The sequence below is a fragment of the Schistocerca nitens genome, chromosome 2 (assembly GCF_023898315.1).
Source record: "Schistocerca nitens isolate TAMUIC-IGC-003100 chromosome 2, iqSchNite1.1, whole genome shotgun sequence".
Lineage (NCBI taxonomy): Eukaryota > Metazoa > Arthropoda > Insecta > Orthoptera > Acrididae > Schistocerca > Schistocerca nitens.
The window spans coordinates 794,440,033-794,458,984 of NC_064615.1; the positions used below are offsets into that span (position 1 = coordinate 794,440,033).

An 18,952-nucleotide genomic window follows, 5' to 3' on the forward strand; every position below is an offset into this window, starting at 1 on the left:
GAAAATTCATCTCGAACCAAAAACTTCCAATATGCTTTAAAATTACTGCCCACAATCCTCTTGGTAGTTAACTTACATTCAGCATCGTATATGCAGCTTCAAGAATTGTTTTATTTTCACATTTGGCTACACTGTTTTGTTCAGAAATATAGGTGGAGGAATAAGTAATTGTGTTCCCTTATCTCTGAGCAATACCTTAACTCTGTTGTTATTAAATTCTTTGCCTCCATCACTTCTAAATTGTTTAACAGCATGTCCTTTGCTTTGAGCTTCATTTAAAAATTGTTGAATCGTGTCATACATTTTATTGTTATGCTTCAGAAAGAAAATTCAACAAAATTTACTGAAATCATCTTTAAAATATTGATTGGTCCACTGACAACTGTGTGGATTAATTCACCAGTACCTTGGAATGGTTTGCTCATTGTTTGAATCACATTATTTCGATGACCGAATCTTTCATGGTATGTTTATAATGTTTCGCAAGATGTCACTAAGTGCACTTGACTATTCTTTGGTGGTCTGACAACATGTATATTTAACACATACAGCTCATTTTCCATGTTGCCTGTCATGACGAAGTCATCGGTGGCTTCTTTCCGAATCCTAATGCGTTTACAATTGGACTTTATAATGTAGCTGTTAAGTGCAGCTGCTCTGGCTGAGAACAAAGGAGCACTCTCATCGGGCACATATAAAACATTTTCCATTCTGGCACTGTACCATTCATTGTTTCATCTTATTTCAATATTAACTGTTCCTTGACCTAACATGTGCATATTAATATCTTGTCCTAATGATACCACTTCAGGAACACCAGGTTCACTGTACAGAATGAATTATTGTTTATTCAGAGTGATATGCTTCATAACACCACTATCACAATACCATTTATTTATGTCAATATAATTTCTAGTTGATGAACCTATGGTGCATGAAGTAAATACAGCATTTCCGCTCATCTTCTCTTCTTGCCACACACTAGTACAGTCAAGAACATTCAGTGGAAACTTCATTGACTGATGACCTATTTGTTTACATTTATAGTATGGGAATTTTGGTTTGCTCACTCTTTCAGCATTATCTTTTTCCATGCATTAGAAATGTCAAATACAGTTCTTGTCAAATACAGATCTGTCTATTGTATTTTGCTCATGTAATGTAATGACATGAAGTTTTACAATAAGTTAATTCATACTATTGCTTTCTGCTGGTATTGTGTCCCAGAGATCTTTAAAGTTATTGTGTGGAAAAAATTCGACTATTTAATATTCTTTTGGATGATGTTTTCTAGTCATGTTTGTTTAATTCATCATTTGGAGCTGCAAAAATGTTTTGCTGCTTTGCTGTTGTTGTTGTTGTGGTCTTCAGTCCTGAGACTGGTTTGATGCAGCTCTCCATGCTACTCTATCCTGTGCAAGCTTCTTCATCTCCCAGTACCTACTGCAACCTACATCCTTCTGAATCTGCTTAGTGTATTCATCTCTTGGTCTCCCTCTACGATTTTTACCCTCCACGTTGCCCTCCAATGCTTAATTTGTGATCCCTTGATGCCTCAAAACATGTCCTACCAACCGATCCCTTCTTCTAGTCAAGTTGTGCCACAAACTTCTCTTCTCCCCAATCCTATTCAATACCTCCTCATTAGCTACGTGATCTAACCATCTTATCTTCAGCATTCTTCTGTAGCACCACATTTCAAAAGCTTCTATTCTCTTCTTGTCCATACTAGTTATCGTCCATGTTTCACTTCCATACATGGCTACACTCCATACAAATACTTTCAGAAACGACTTCCTGACACTTAACTCTATACTCGATGTTAACGAATTTCTCTTCTTCAGAAATGATTTCCTTGCCATTGCCAGTCTACATTTTATATCCTCTCTACTACGACCATCATCAGTTATTTTACTCCCTAAATAGCAAAACTCCTTTACTACTTTAAGTGTCTCATTTCCTAATCTAATTCCCTCAGCATCACCCAATTTAATTTGACTACATTCCATTATCCTCGTTTTGCTTTTGTTGATGTTCATCTTATATCCTCCTTTCAAGACACTGTCCATTCCGTTCAACTGCTCTTCCAAATCCTTTGCTGTCTCTGACAGAATTACAATGTCATCGGCGAACCTCAAAGTTTTTACTTCTTCTCCATGAATTTTAATACCTACTCCGAATTTTTCTTTTGTTTCCTTTACTGCTTGCTCAATATACAGATTGAATAACATTGGGGAGAGGCTACAACCCTGTCTCACTCCCTTCCCAACCACTGCTTCCCTTTCATGCCCCTCGACTCTTATAACTGCCATCTGGTTTCTGTACAAATTGTAAATAGCCTTTCGCTCCCTGTATTTTACCCCTGCCACCTTTAGAATGTGAAAGAGAGTATTCCAGTCAACATTGTCAAAAGCTTTCTCTAAGTCTACAAATGCTAGAAACGTAGGTTTGCCATTCCTTAATCTTTCTTCTAAGATAAGTCGTAAGGTCAGTATTGCCACACGTGTTCCAGTATTTCTACGGAATCCAAACTGATCTTCCCCGAGGTTGGCTTCTACCAGTTTTTCCATTCATCTGTAAAGAATTCGCGTTAGTATTTTGCAGCTGTGACTTATTAAACTGATAGCTCGGTAGTTTTCACATCTGTCAACACCTGCTTTCTTTGGGATTGGAATTATTATATTCTTCTTGAAGTCTGAGGGTATTTCACCTGTCTCATACATCTTGCTGACCAGATGGTAGAGTTTTGTCAGGACTGGCTCTCCCAAGGCCGTCAGTAGTTCTAATGGAATGTTGTCTACTCCCGGGGCCTTGTTTCGACTCAGGTCTTTCAGTGCTCTGTCAAACTCTTCACGCAGTATCGTATCTCCCATTTCATCTTCATCTACATCCTCTTCCATTTCCATAATATTGTCCTCAAGTACATCGCCCTTGTAGAAACCCTCTACATACTCCTTTCACCTTTCTGCCTTCCCTTCTTTGCTTAGGACTGGGTTGCCATCTGAGCTCTTGATATTCATACAAGTGGTTCTCTTCTCTCCAAAGGTCTCTTTAATTTTCCTGTAGGCAGTATCTATCTTAGCCCTAGTGAGACAAGCCTCTACATCCTTACATTTGTCCTCTAGCCATCCCTGCTTAGCCATTTTGCACTTCCTGTCGATCTCATTTTTGAGACGTTTGTATTCCTTTTTGCCTGCTTCATTTACTGCATTTTTATATTTTCTCCTTTCATCAATTAAATTCAATGTTTCTTCTGTTACCCAAGGATTTCTATTAGCCCTCGTCTTTTTACCTATTTGATCGTCTGCTGCTTTCACTACTTCATCCCTCAGAGCTACCCATTCTTCTTCTACTGTATTTCTTTCCCCCATTCCTGTCAATTGTTCCCTTATGCTCTCCCTGAAACACTCTACAACCTCTCGTTCTTTCAGTTTATCCAGGTCCCATCTCCTTAAATTCCCACCTTTTTGCAGTTTCTTCAGTTTCAATCTGCAGTTCATAACTAAGAGATTGTGGTCAGAATCCATATCTGCCCCTGGAAATGTCTTACAATTTAAAACCTGGTTCCTAAATCTCTGTCTTACCATTATATAATCTATCTGATACCTTTTAGTATCTCCAGTATTCTTCCAGGTATACAACCTTCTTTTATGATTCTTGAACCAAGTGTTAGCTATGATTAAGTTATGCTCTGTGCAAAATTCTACAAGGCGGCTTCCTCTTTCATTTCTTCCCCCCAATCCATATTCACCTACTATGTTTCCTTCTCTCCCTTTTCCTACTGACGAATTCCAGACCGAGCGAGGTGGCGCAGTGGTTAGCACACTGGACTCGCATTCGGGAGGACGACGGTTCAATCCCGTCTCCGGCCATCCTGATTTAGGTTTTCCGTGATTTCCCTAAATCGTTTCAGGCAAATGCCGGGATGGTTCCTTTGAAAGGGCACGGCCGATTTCCTTTCCAATCCTTCCCTAACCCGAGCTTGCGCTCCGTCTCTAATGGCCTCGTTGTCGACGGGACGTTAAACACTAACCACCACCACCACCACGAATTCCAGTCACCCATGACTATTAAATTTTCGTCTCCCTTCACTACCTGAATAATTTCTTTTATTTCGTCATACATTTCATCAATTTCTTCATCATCTGCAGAGCTAGTTGGCATATAAACTTGTACTACTGTAGTAGGCATGGGCTTTGTGTCTATCTTGGCCACAATGTTGCGTTCACTATGCTGTTTGTAGTAGCTAACCCGCACTCCTATTTTTTTATTCATTATTAAACCTACTCCTGCATTACCCCTATTTGATTTTGTATTTATAACCCTGTAATCACCTGACCGAAAGTCTTGTTCCTCCTGCCACCGAACTTCTCTAATTCCCACTATATCTAACTTTAACCTATCCATTTACCTTTTTAAATTTTCTAACCTACCTGCCCGATTAAGGGATCTGACATTCCATGCTCCGATCCATAGAATGCCAGTTTTCGTTCTCCTGATAATGACGTCCTCTTGAGTAGTCCCCGCCCGGAGATCCAAATGGGAATATTTTACCCAAGAGGACGCCATCATCATTTAATCATACAGTAAAGCTGCATGTCCTCGGGAAAAATTACGGCTGTAGTTTCCCCTTGCTTTCAGCCGTTCGCAGTACCAGCACAGCAAGGCCGTTTTGGTTAATGTTACAAGGCCAGATCAGTCAATCATCCAGACTGTTGCCCCTGCAACTACTGAAAAGGCTGCTGCCCCTCTTCAGGAACCTCATGTTTGTCTGGCCTCTCAACAGATACCCCTCTGTTGTGGTTGCACCTACGGTACGGCCATCTGTATCGCTGAAGCACGCAAGCCTCCCCACCAACGGCAGGGTCCATGGTTCATGGGGGGGCTGCTTTGCTACGTGTGTGCTAATATCTTCTGTTTCATCATATTTGACCCCAAAAAAAATATTTCAATTTTCAAGTTTAGCATGCTGCTATGTTTAAATTGTGCACATTGTTTGTTCCACATTTCTTAACTTTTTTGCATGTCAGCCCAAGTTCAGTAACTGGTTTGCTTAGAGCACTTGCTATCAGACATGCTACTTTCATGTCGTTAATTTGCCATTCTTCATATGCTGCCTTCTATTCAGTTGTTACTTTCGAAGGTAATGCTACAGGTTGTAATGTCTTAGAGTTCATATGGAAAAGGATTTAGAAGCATATTTTGCTAGGGGAAAGATAGATACGGCCTACGGAAAAATTAACAAGGCTTTTGGAGGAAAGAGAAGCAGATGTGCGAATATCAAGAGCTGGATGGAGATGAAAAACTAGTCCTAAGCCAAGAAGGGAAAGCTGAATGGTGGAGGGAGTGTGTAGAGGATACATACAAGGGAGATAAACTTGAAGGAAATGTTATAGAAATGGGAGAGAACGTAGATGGAGAGGAGATAGATGATATGATACTGCAAGAAGAATTTTACAGTGCACTGAAAGACCTAAATTGAAACAAGGCTCCAGGAGCAGATGACATTCCATCAGAACTACTAACAGCTTTGAGAGAACCATCCATGACAAAACTCTTCCATCTGGTGTGCAAGATTTATGAGACAGTTGATATACCCTCAGATTTCAAGAAGAATGTAATCATTCCAATTCCAAAGAAAGCAGGTACTGACAGCTGTGAATACTACCAATAAGTCATGGTTGCAAAATACTAACATGAATTCTTTATAGGAGAATGGAAGAACTGGTAGAAGCCGACCTTAGGGGAGATCAGTTTGGATTCTGGAGAAATGCAAGAAAGTGTGTCGCCATACTTACCCTACGACTCATCTTAGATAGGCAAACGTACATTTATAGCATTTGTAGACTTGGGGAAAACTTTTGAGAATGTTGATGGAATAGTGTCTTTGAATTTCTGAATGTAGCAGGGAGCACAAGGCTGTTTACAACTTGTACTGAAACGGGACAGCAGTTATTAAGTGTCAAGGGGCATGAAAGGGAAGCAGTGGTTGAGAAGGGAGTGAGACAGAGTTCTAGCTGTAAGGAAACCAAAGAAAAATTAGGAATAGGAATTAAAGTTCAGGGGAAGAAATGAAAACTTTGAGGTTTGCCTATGACATTGAAATTCTGTCAGAGACACCAAAGGACTTGGAATAGCAGTTGAATGGAATGACTTGTGTCTTGAAAGGAGGATATAATATGAACAACAACAAAAGCAAAACAAGGGTAATAGAATGTAGTCAAATTAGGTGATGCTGAGGGAATTACAGTAGGAAACGAGAACACTTAAAGTAGTAGATGAGTTATGCTACTTGGGGAGCAAAATAATGATGATGGCCAAAACCTTTTCTGGTTGAGAGAGGGTATAAAATGTAGACTGGGAATGGTAAGGAAAGCATTCTTGAAGAAGAGAAATTGGTTAACATTGAATATTGATTTAAGTGTTAGGAAACCTTTTCTAAAAGTATGAATATAAAAGAGGGAAACATTCCACGTGGAAAAAATATATCTAAAAAGAAAGATGATGAGACTTACCAAACAAAAGCGCTGGCAGGTCGATAGACACACAAAAAAACACAAACACACACACAAAATTCTAGCTTTCGCAACCAACGGTTGCTTCGTCAGGAAAGAGGGAAGGAGAGGGAAAGATGAAAGGATGTGGGTTTTAAGGGAGAGGGTAAGGAGTCATTCCAATCCCGGGAGCGGAAAGACTTACCTTAGGGGGAAAAAAGGACAGGTATACACTCGCACACACACACATATCCCTCCACACATACAGACACAAGCAGACATATTTAAAGACAAAGAGTTTGGGCAGAGATGTCAGTCGAGGTGGAAGAGTAGAGGCAAAGAAGTAGTTGAGAGACAGGTGAGGTATGAGTGGCGGCAACTTGAAATTAGCGGAGATTGAGGCCTGGCGGATAACGAGAAGAGAGGATATACTGAAGGGCAAGTTCCCATCTCCGGAGTTCGGATTGGTTGGTGTTGGTGGGAAGTATCCAGATAACCCGGACGGTGTAACACTGTGCCAAGATGTGCTGGCTGTGCACCAAGGCGTGTTTAGCCACAGGGTGATCCTCATTACCAACAAACACTGTCTGCCTGTGTCCATTCATGCGAATGGACAGTTTGTTGCTGGTCATTCCCACATAGAATGCATCACAGTGTAGGCAGGTCAGTTGGTAAATCACGTGGGTGCTTTCACACGTGGCTCTGCCTTTGATCGTGTACACCTTCCGGGTTACAGGACTGGAGTAGGTGGTGGTGGGAGGGTGCATGGGACAGGTTTTGCACCGGGGGCAGTTACAAGGATAGGAGCCAGAGGGTAGGGAAGGTGGTTTGGGGATTTCATAGGGATGAACTAACAGGTTACGAAGGTTAGGTGGACGGCGGAAAGACACTCTTGGCGGAGTGGGGAGGATTTCATGAAGGATGGATCTCATTTCAGGGCAGGATTTGAGGAAGTCGTATCCCTGCTGGAGAGCCACATTCAGAGTCTGGTCCAGTCCCGGAAAGTATCCTGTCACAAGTGGGGCACTTTTGTGGTTCTTCTGTGGGGGATTCTGGGTTTGAGGGGATGAGGAAGTGGCTCTGGTTATTTGCTTCTGTACCAGGCCGGGAGGGTAGTTGCGGGATGCGAAAGCTGTTGTCAGGTTGTTGGTGTAATGTTTCAGGGATTCCGGACTGGAGCAGATTCGTTTGCCACGAAGACCTAGGCTGTAGGGAAGAGACCGTTTGATGTGGAATGGGTGGCAGCTGTCATAATGGAGGTACTGTTGCTTGTTGGTGGGTTTGATGTGGACGGACGTGTGAAGTTGGCCATTGGACAGGTGGAGGTCAACGTCAAGGAAAGTGGCATGGGATTTAGATCAGATTCACCTGGTCCTACTCCAAATCCCATGCCACTTTCCTTGACGTTGACCTCCACCTGTCCAATGGCCAACTTCACACGTCCGTCCACATCAAACCCACCAACAAGCAACAGTACCTCCATTATGACAGCTGCCACCCATTCCACATCAAACGGTCTCTTCCCTACAGCCTAGGTCTTCGTGGCAAACGAATCTGCTCCAGTCCGGAATCCCTGAAACATTACACCAACAACCTGACAACAGCTTTCGCATCCCGCAACTACCCTCCCGGCCTGGTACAGAAGCAAATAACCAGAGCCACTTCCTCATCCCCTCAAACCCAGAATCCCCCACAGAAGAACCACAAAAGTGCCCCACTTGTGACAGGATACTTTCCGGGACTGGACCAGACTCTGAATGTGGCTCTCCAGCAGGGATACGACTTCCTCAAATCCTGCCCTGAAATGAGATCCATCCTTCATGAAATCCTCCCCACTCCGCCAAGAGTGTCTTTCCGCCGTCCACCTAACCTTCGTAACCTGTTAGTTCATCCCTATGAAATCCCCAAACCACCTTCCCTACCCTCTGGCTCCTATCCTTGTAACCGCCCCCGGTGCAAAACCTGTCCCATGCACCCTCCCACCACCACCTACTCCAGTCCTGTAACCCGGAAGGTGTACACGATCAAAGGCAGAGCCACGTGTGAAAGCACCCACGTGATTTACCAACTGACCTGCCTACACTGTGATGCATTCTATGTGGGAATGACCAGCAACAAACTGTCCATTCGCATGAATGGACACAGGCAGACAGTGTTTGTTGGTAATGAGGATCACCCTGTGGCTAAACACGCCTTGGTGCACAGCCAGCACATCTTGGCACAGTGTTACACCGTCCGGGTTATCTGGATACTTCCCACTAACACCAACCAATCCGAACTCCGGAGATGGGAACTTGCCCTTCAGTATATCCTCTCTTCTCGTTATCCGCCAGGCCTCAATCTCCGCTAATTTCAAGTTGCCGCCACTCATACCTCACCTGTCTCTCAACTACTTCTTTGCCTCTACTCTTCCACCTCGACTGACATCTCTGCCCAAACTCTTTGTCTTTAAATATGTCTGCTTGTGTCTGTATGTGTGGATGGATATGTGTGTGTGTGCGAGTGTATACCTGTCCTTTTTTCCCCCTAAGGTAAGTCTTTCCGCTCCCGGGATTGGAATGACTCCTTACCCTCTCCCTTAAAACCCACATCCTTTCATCTTTCCCTCTCCTTCCCTCTTTCCTGACGAAGCAACCGTTGGTTGCGAAAGCTAGAATTTTGTGTGTGTGTTTGTTTTTTTGTGTGTCTATCGACCTGCCAGCGCTTTTGTTTGGTAAGTCTCATCATCTTTCTTTTTAGATATATTTTCTAAAAGTATATTGTATAGAGTGTAGCCACATAAGGAAGTAAAACATGGGTGGTAAACAGTTTAGACAAGAACATAATTGAAGCTTTCAAAATGTAGTGCTACAGAAGAATGCTGAAGATTAGATGGGTAGATCACGTAACTAATGAGGAGTTACTGAATAGAATTGGGGAGAAAAGAAATTTGTGGCACAACCTGACTAGAAAAAGGTAATGGTTGATAGGACACATTCTGAGACTGGAAGGGATCACATGCTTAGTATTGGAGGAAAGTGTACGGTGTTAAAATTGTAGAGGGAGACCAAGAAATGAATTCAGTAAGCAGATTCTGAAGGATGTAAGTTGCAGTAGTTATTCAGAGAAGAAGAGGTTTGCACAGGACAACTACATATGGAAAACAATGATATTTCAAAAAATACCAAGGAATAACACTTTAAAGTGAATGTAAAAACATTTTTTTTTATTTTATCACAACAGTTTGGACACTATAATCTGTAACCATTGGGACAGTACCCATCCGTGAAGTGTTTCACTGACCTGTTGTCAGACTTTCTCTAGCAAAAGTACACACAGCCACACAAACACACACTCCTGTTGTTGCCTTTCCTGTATTTTATATGTTGCTCCACCCAGGAATTTCCATTATGGTTATAAAATAAAACTTTTATGTCTTTACTGATTTTTCTACATTTTTGTTTTTCAGATTCTTATTGAAAGCTTAATGTTCTGTGTCTACACTTACACATGTCAGAGGCTACACTCTTTCTAATTGAAGTTAGCAGATCAAACCTATTTCTACAGCAGTTAACACAAATCTGCCTGAAACTGTACTATGTCAGTTTCCTCTGTTTTCTGTTCCACTTCCCACCTCTCTATCTGTAACAATCCAAATTTTTTTCTACCTTTATCGAATTCAGCCTAAAGAGCAATAGTCTTCCCCTCTTCTTGCACTATCTGTCTATCTCTATTTGATATTCCGCATAACCACTGGTGGGTCTCATTTACTTCCCCAATGCCCACGCCACCCCGTTGGAGAAAACAACCACCACTGCAAAGCGAAACCCAAAGGTAACAATCTTACAGGAGATCAAAACTTTATGTTCATTGTATTTAACAGCAATTTGGCAAGAATAATTTAATAGTTTATGGAGCAAACGGGAAAACACATTTAGAAAATTTGGGCCCATGTGCCAGTAACTGCAAACAAACAAGGACATGTTCAGACCGTTGAACCAAAACACTTATGACTTAAACTATCTTCCATGAACTTGACTAGGTAATAAACAAGTAATACAGTAGAACTTAATCAAAGCTGAATGTGTACAACTTGGAAATCTGGCCAAACCATACAAATATTTCAGCCCCAATGCATTCAATACACTTTTATATACTAATTTCTTTGCATAAACCAGAATGTGCCTAAAGTGGAAATTGAATGAAAATTTTAAACCCAATTGATAATTTATTGTATAATATGGAAAAAAGCTTATATAGTACTAATGCATTACTGTATACCGTAGTTATTCATGTTTACACAAGGATGCTACTTTTTACACAAAGACTGTACAACCTTGACAATGCTGTTATTTGAAAGAGGTGACTGTTGTTCCATTAAATAATGTTTTACCAGGTAAGGTAAAGTACTCCAAAGCTATGCACTACCTGCATTATTTCTTGACAATCTCAGCTGACTTGTAGGACTTTTAAGAGACAACACGATAAAGAAAGAAAAACTAAAACTCTGCTCAAACAGGCCATGAAGGCCCAACAGTACCGATTGGCCGCCATGTCATCCTTCACCCACAGGCATCACTAGATGTGGATGTGGATGCGTATGTGGTCAGCACACTGCTCTTCCAGCTGTACGTTAGTTTAAAAGACCAGAGCCACTACTTCTTCTCCATCAAGTAGCTCCTCAATTAGTGACAACACAATGTCGAACAAAAAGTATGTGCTGCTAAAACATACTAAGATTAAGGTAATCAACATGAGTGAGAAGGACAAATGCTCTGTGTAGGAAATAATGCTGCATTTCAGATGTGATAAAATACAAATTTATGAAACTTAACAAATAAGGATAAGATATGGGATGAATGGATGAAAAGGAAGGGGCAAATGAAAAGAAAGGCAAAGAAGACGGAGAGTGAAGACCTCAACAAGATAATGTGGGAAGGGTTTGTAAGTGTGTGGGCCAAAACATTATCTCTCTCTGGACCTGTGTTGCACAGGGAAGCTCTGAAAGTCACTAAAGGGCTTGGGAATGTGGAGTTTAAGGCATTCCAGACCTAGGCATAACATCTTGTGCAATTAAGTGTGTGGGGAAGCTAAGAATGTGCACAAAAACGCAGCAACAGAGTGGATGGCAATACTGCACAACTTAATTGCGAATAATGACGAGAAAGACATTATCAGTGCCAATGAGGTGGGTCTATTTTATTACACACTTCCTTCAAAATCTCAAGCAACTCAGGGTGAAAAGTGCATAAGTGGATAAATATCCAAGGAAAGACTCAATATACTGCTGTGTGGAAACATGTTAGGTGAAATGGATAAGCCAGTGATGATTGGGAAGGTGGCAAAACCCTGTTGTTTCAATAAGCTTCCAATCACAAGGCGAAACAATAAAATGGCTTGGATGGTGAGTGTTTTTATGGAGGAGTCATTGGGTGCTTTGAATGCTAAAATGAAGAAAGGACACCACCAAGTTCTTGTTTTACTAAACAGTGCTACCTGCCATCAGAAATTCAAGTTATCAAATGTGAAATTGGCTTGGTTCCTGCAAGATTCAATCAGCTACACACAACCAATGGACCAGTGGTCTTCATATTTCTAGTCCCATTATCGGTGATTATTGATGCCGTCTCTTATTCTTTGTGTTGAAGAAGCTGAATGTGCATTTTCTCTTGCACAGTTAGTTTTTTGTCCTGGATCCAGTACACTGGACTGGTTTTGCAGTAATGGAAATAAAGCCTTTACCTTTCACTAAATGCTTCAATAAAACAGGGTTTGGAGGTGATGAACGAGATGCTTCCATACTCATAGAAGCTCAAGAAAATGCAGCAGAAATTGCTGAATTAATTCAAGCCCAAAAACATTTCTTGTAGTCCAGATGACTATATTCTAAGTGATGACTTTTAGCCAGCTCATTCCTCTTTTACTTCAGCAACAGATCTAACAGAAATCTGTAACACAGAAGATTATGAGGAGGAAACAACACAAGAAAAGAGGAGAAAATGATGTGTCTAAAAAAATCAACACACTTGAAGAAGCTATTGCATTCATAAACAATATTATGCAGTTTGCAGCACACACAAATTCTCCCAACTATTGGAACTATTATAAAGTGGAAAAAATTGTTTGAAAAAGAAACAATTTTGAATAAAATATTCAAACAAGTTTACTTCCTTGATATTTGGTGAAAAGGGCCCTTTTTGTAGCAAGGACATTATTTACTTAAAGCAGATGCTCAAACTGGTGTCCCTCTGATGTGACACACGCTTGGTAACGTCGTATAGTGCTGCAACCACATGCATAGCTGTATGTCCATGGGAACACCTTCCAGCAGGCCGGGTAGAGTTTCTTACAGAAAGTGAAGGTAGTTTGCCCTGGTAAGTTGAGGAGGTAGTCGACCCAGCCCAGTCAGATGGTCACTAACAATGCCTGCCCAAGCGTTAAGTGAAAATCGTTCTTGGTGTCCACGGACATATGTGACATGAGGATTTCCCCTTCCCCAGTAATGAACATTTAAAGTGTTGTAAAGGCCATCCCAATGGAGGGTGCACTCATTGGTAAACAACATAATGGCGGGAAAGTCGGGATCTCGTTCAACATGTCGCAGAAACAACCAGCAAAACCCGAGCATGCGTTCGTAGTCCACCACAGGATTTAGGACTTAGACAAGGTGGAAACTAAATGGATGGTGGCCGTCATGCCTCAAAACCTACCAGACTAACCAAGGAGGGATCCTCATATCATGTCCAACCACTCAAGAACTTGTCGTAGGTGCTTCCTCGAGAACAGTCACTTCAAATGCAGCATCCCATCGTGTTTGTGGTCTTCCACCATCACCGTGATGTCCCGCTAACGAGCCTGTTTCACTTAGTCGCCAGTGAATTGCTGTAACAGTTTGTGGGTGTGGGTGGCATCTTGTTAGGTACTGTTCCTCGTACAACCGTCGAGCTTCATGCACGTTACCGTCAGCTAGTCCATAAACAAAAACCAATATCTCATTGTTCTTCAAATGAATACTGTGCTGCCATGCTTACTGTATGACTAAATTGCAGGTGACTTGTGTATGCTCCGAAGCAAAGCTTACACGTGAATGCCTCTGACATGAGGTGGAGACACATAGCAAGACTTTTGACATGTGTGCCTACCACCTTGGGGTAGTGATGGGGTGAGGGACGTTTGTGTGTATGAACTGACAACCATAGCACTGCCTGTCAACTGATGACCGCCAACAGGGCAATCCCATGGCCAATCGGAGTGTGTGGCACCAAGTTTCTGTAGTTCAAAAATGGTGCGTTGTTGACCTACACAACATTAGTTCCTACTGGCATCAGCTATTCAGGATTAAAATGTTGAGACACAATTTTTCTCCACCCTGTATATGTACAACAATAAATTAATTTAAAGTTACAGAAAAAAATAAAGACATGCTGTGTTATGTATCAGTTGGTGTAACAGCCTAGTGATATATTGTACAATATGCAGTATGTCAGCATTAACTGTACAGGAGTAAAGCCATCCAACATTTATAATGGTATGCTTTGGGGTGTGCCTGCTACTTGAGAAGCTTTATGTAGCCTTGTTTGTTTTGTGTCCTGCGGAAACTTGTCCAATTTGGAAAATTATTGTAGTCCCATGAGATTCTGTTCTGAGTAAGTTTTACTGTACCAACTTAGTTAATTTGCAATGAAAACTAATTAAACAAAATTATCCCTGTTTTTGTGCTAAAAATATAAACAAAATTAATGTCTACAATGTTATTTAGAAACTTTCCTTATTTTTTTCAAATTCATATCAAAAGGAAAGTGAGACTTCCAGTAGAAAGCTTAGAACAGACACACATTAATACATGAATTTAAAATTTACAGTTGTTATAATGAGTTAAATAACTTGTCTTCATGGGAGCACATAAACTGGAGTTACTGTTAACTATTCTTGCATTTGGATGCAATAAGGTTACAGGGACTATTTGAAAGTAAAAATAAAATAAAATGTTTCTTTGCATGTACAGGACAGTTATACTCGACGAACCAACAGCTGGTGTGGATCCATATTCGAGGAGAGCAATCTGGGAAGTGCTTGTTAAATACAAAACAGGTAACATTAACTTAAAAGTGTTCTCTTTGTTTTGTGTACATGATCGCACTTGTTATGTGCCCTACATATTTTTGCCGTGTATCATATTGATCGTAACACTACATAGGTGACTTTCCTTCTGGCAGCTTGATCATTGCTTGCTATTCTGTGTTGTGTGCACATTTATCTTAACATGTCTATCACATGGTCTTCTCTGTCAAATTTGTAGTTATTGTTCATTTCGTATGTTCTGTGGTTGATCCTATCTTCTGATTTATTCAGCTCTTTGTTTACATACCTTCATACAGCTACAGCAATAGAAAGATAATGATGACACCTGTTTGTAACCACACTACCTCCATTATTGTGGTGTACTGACTAGGATGGTAATGTGAACTATATTGACGATGAGTAACTGAAGCAGAACTTTTATGTAGTTTTTCAGTATACTATAGCATAAAAAATTACCATGGGAAAATGTGTTGCAAATAAAACTTTACTTGCAGTCCTTTTCTTCAAAAGAATTCTGTAGTCTTGAATGAATTTAGTAACTTTACTTTGCAGATGTTAAAAGCTTACTTCTCTGATTTTGTCATGGATTCATTTTTACATCACGTTCTTTGATGAAGCGAGGCCTTCAATGAACACTATAGCAGAATATTATGAAAGAATCTTTCACAAAACCTAAAGAAATTTTGGTCAAATGTAATGGCTGTTAGAGGCACCTAAGATAGTGTCCAGTAACTGACGAATGAGGCAGGAACTGGAACTGAGCATAGTAAAGCAAGGGCAGAAATGCTTAACTTTGTTTTAAGATGTTCCTTTACAAAGGAAACACAGGAGAATTGCTCCAATTTAATCCTCGTACCACTGTAAATATGAAACAAGTGTTAGTGTCAGTTGTGTTGGGAAACATCTGAAACTGTTAAAACTAAGCAAAGCCCCAGGGACCAATGGAATTCCTGTCAGGTTCTATACTGACTTTATGTCTGAGTTAGCACCTCTTTGAACTATAATGTATCGTAAGGCCTGGAACCAAAAACCATGCCCAGTAGTTTGAAGAAAGCACAGGTCACATCTGTTTATAAGAAGGGTGTTAGAAATGATCCACAGAACTACTGTGTCCAATATCCTTGGTATCAATTTTGTGTAGAATCTTAGAACACTTTCTGAGCTCAAACAGAATGAGGTATCTGGAAGAGGATGACCCCCTCCTTGATAACCAGCATGTCTTCCATAAACACTGATCACATGAAACCCCTCACACTTTTCTGTCATGACACACTGAAAACTTTTAATCAAGGCACTCAGGTAGATACAATATTTCTTGATTTTAAAAAAGCGTTTGACTCAGTACCACAACTATGCTTATTGTCAAAAGTACGATCATATGGGGTATCAATTTTTACTTCTGACTGAGGATATTTTTGGTAGGGAGGAAGCAGCATGTTATCTAGGATGGAGAGTCATTTTCAGATGTAGAAGTAACTTTGGGTGTGCCCCAGGAAAGAGTGTTTGGGCCCTTGCTGTTCACATTGTATTATTAGTGCCCTTGTGGACAATGTTAATAGTAACCTCAGACTTTTTACAGATGATGCATCTGTAATGAAGTACTGTCTGAATGAAGTTGCATAAATATTCAGTCAGATCTTTATAAAATTTCAAACTGGTGTGAACGTTGGCTATGTGCTTTAAATGTCCATAATTGTAAAAATGTGCACTTCATAAAATGAAAAAAGATAGCATCCTATAATATCAATAAATCATAGTTGAAATTGGCCAACTCATACAAATACCTGGGTATAAAGCTTTGTTGGCATATGAAATGATTTGATCAGTCTACAAAGGGACTGCGTACAAATCACTCATGCAAGTCATTGTGGAATATTGCTCAAGTGTGTGGGACTGTACCAAATAGGACTAGCAGGAGGTATTGAATGTATACAGAGAAGCATGAATAGTCACAGATTTGTTTGACCTGTGTGAGTTTGTTATGGAGATGCTGAAAAAACTGAACTGGCAGCCTCTTGAAGATAGATGTAATCAGTCCTGGGAAAGACTACTTAAAAAGATATACTGCAACCCTAGGAATTGTGAGGACAAGATTAGATTAATTACAGCACACACAGAGGCATTTAAACAATCATTCTTTCTGCACTTCAAATGTGAATGGTACAGGAAGAAACTCTAATAACTGGTACAATGGGATGTACCCTTTGCCACACATTTCACAGTGGCTTGCAGAGTATAGAAGTAGATAGTTTGTAGGACATCTTTTGCCTTCTTCTCATTTATTGTAAATGTCTTAAACATCTTAAATTAAATGAGACATTTCGACAAGTGTAGGGAAAATCACAAAAAAATATTGTAGTAATAAAGACTTAAATAACAGTGATAGCATGAGAGCATTATAATACTAGGGTCATTCAGTAACTAAAGGGACAAACATACGTAGTAAGGGCAAGGCCTAATACACGTAATTGGAACTTATGTAAGTGTTAGTTGGCGACCTTACTGTGAATGTTAGTCTTTTTTTTTATTAATATTTACAGAACCATACCAACTAAGGTCTTACTTACAATGGTATGTGTGCCAGAAGAAAGTACGTTTTGGAGAACAGAAACCTACGATCCAATTTTTACTTTTGGAAACTGTATAACCATCAGAAATATTCTCTTGGATGAAACAAACAATGCAGCATTAGTTGCATGAACTGTGTTGGTTTTATATGTGGGTGTAAAAGTTTAAAAATGATCACAAAAGTTTAACCAAGAAGCATGATTCCAGGTGCCTGGTACAGTATCGACCTCATTGTAGAAAGCTCATAATGATTCACTTATCCAAAAAGATTGTTGAATTGCAGTGGAACAAACTGCTGAAAAATGTTGAGTAAGTATTGGCACAACTCATTCCATTTTTCAAAATAACCTAAGCTACTGTAAGACTTGTACAAAGTGGGTTCTCAGAGAGCTTTCAGGTCACCACAAGGAACAGAGACTTCACGTTTACACTGAGCTCAAAAATCATTATGTGCTGAAGGTGTCACATTTTTGACATTATTTTAAGCCATTGTGAAATTTGTATACAGCATTTTGAGCCAGAATTCAAGCATCAAAGCATGCAGTGGAAACACCATGAATTGCTGGTCCATAAGGAATACAAAATGTAACCACCAGCTAGTAAGGTCATATTAACCATCATTTGGAGTGCCCATGATCTGATTTTCTGAGATTTTTTTGGATAAATGACACAATATCTATAAACTATACTGCTTGGGCATGGTTGAGAAAAAAGTAAAGTCGGCACTGAAGAGGAAATATCCAGGATGGCAGAAGAAAGGCATGCTGTTCCTTCAAAACAATGCTCGACCTCATACAACACAGTTGTTTGAAAGCTTCTGCTTCATCTCCCTTTGAGCTCTGGCCTTGATGCTCCAGATTTTTGTTTGTTTGGTCTAATGTAGGAAGCTTTGCATGGCATAAAGTTCAGTGGCAACAAAGAGGTAAAAAAAGGTACAAAACTGGCTTTGAGATCAAATTAAAGAAGTATGCCCTGAAGAGAAAAGAAGACTCATAAGAAGATAGGATAAGTGGATAGAAATTTTGGGTATTACATAGAAAAATTGGCAAAAAGTTGTATTGATTTAATAAACCTCTTGTGCTGTGCAGTTATTTGTCTGTTTAATTATTAAATGACGCTTGCATGTAATGAAAATATTAAACAGAAATTAAAGTTGTCAGCTGACTGAGCTGGAAATCAAACATATCACTACCCAGCAAACAGAAAAGGAGTTGAGCAGCAGACAGAATTGTTGACAAGTTGGCAAGTTATGCATATATCAAAGTTCCTCTTCAGAGTGAATGAGTAAATGGGAAATAGAAAGAAAAAAGTATGTAGAGAAAGAGAATGGCAGGAAGACGAAAACAAATAATTTGTGAGAGAGATAATGGATTTTAAATATTTTCTGCATGCCTACCTATTGCTCAGTGTCTCTAACATATGGTGAACACTGATCTGTCATTATATACCATATAGTATGGGCAAAATAAACTGATCCAAAAAATATTTATAAGACTGACACAGAATAGCCCTCATTATTGAAGAGGAGAACTGCTCATCACAGAAAATCCTGGAAGTCTCGACTTTGGTGCACCAATCAGTTGCTATCACATTTCTGTGCATGCATTTCTCTCTCATGCTGTGTCCTGAGTGCTTTACTGTGTCGTTATGTTTGTTTGAGTGAGAGTAGCAGACATGTGTGGTGACCAATTGAATGCAACACAAAACGGTGCTCAATGATAAGATGGTGCGTCTTCCTCGTTGAGTGTTACACAAAACACAGTTCATGCAAAATATGTGTGAAACCATTCATGCAGTACTGTAGAACTGGTAATGTTTTGGCATAATTT

The 18,952-nt window shown here is 40.1% G+C and overlaps 1 protein-coding gene across 4 annotated transcripts in view; it reads left to right on the forward strand.

Annotated features, from left to right (window-relative positions):
* The window catches only part of LOC126237047 (ATP-binding cassette sub-family A member 7-like), a 607,922-nt gene that overhangs the window by 288,399 nt on the left and 300,571 nt on the right, over positions 1 to 18,952 (forward strand). For all 4 annotated transcript variants that reach the window (XR_007545025.1, XR_007545024.1, XR_007545023.1 and 1 more), the window contains exon 23: positions 14,479 to 14,564. Coding sequence is in view for 1 of the 4 variants with exons in the window: in XM_049946811.1 (XP_049802768.1) it covers positions 14,479 to 14,564 (86 nt within the window). In the remaining 3 variants the exon portion in view is untranslated. The remainder of the gene's footprint in view (positions 1 to 14,478; positions 14,565 to 18,952) is intronic.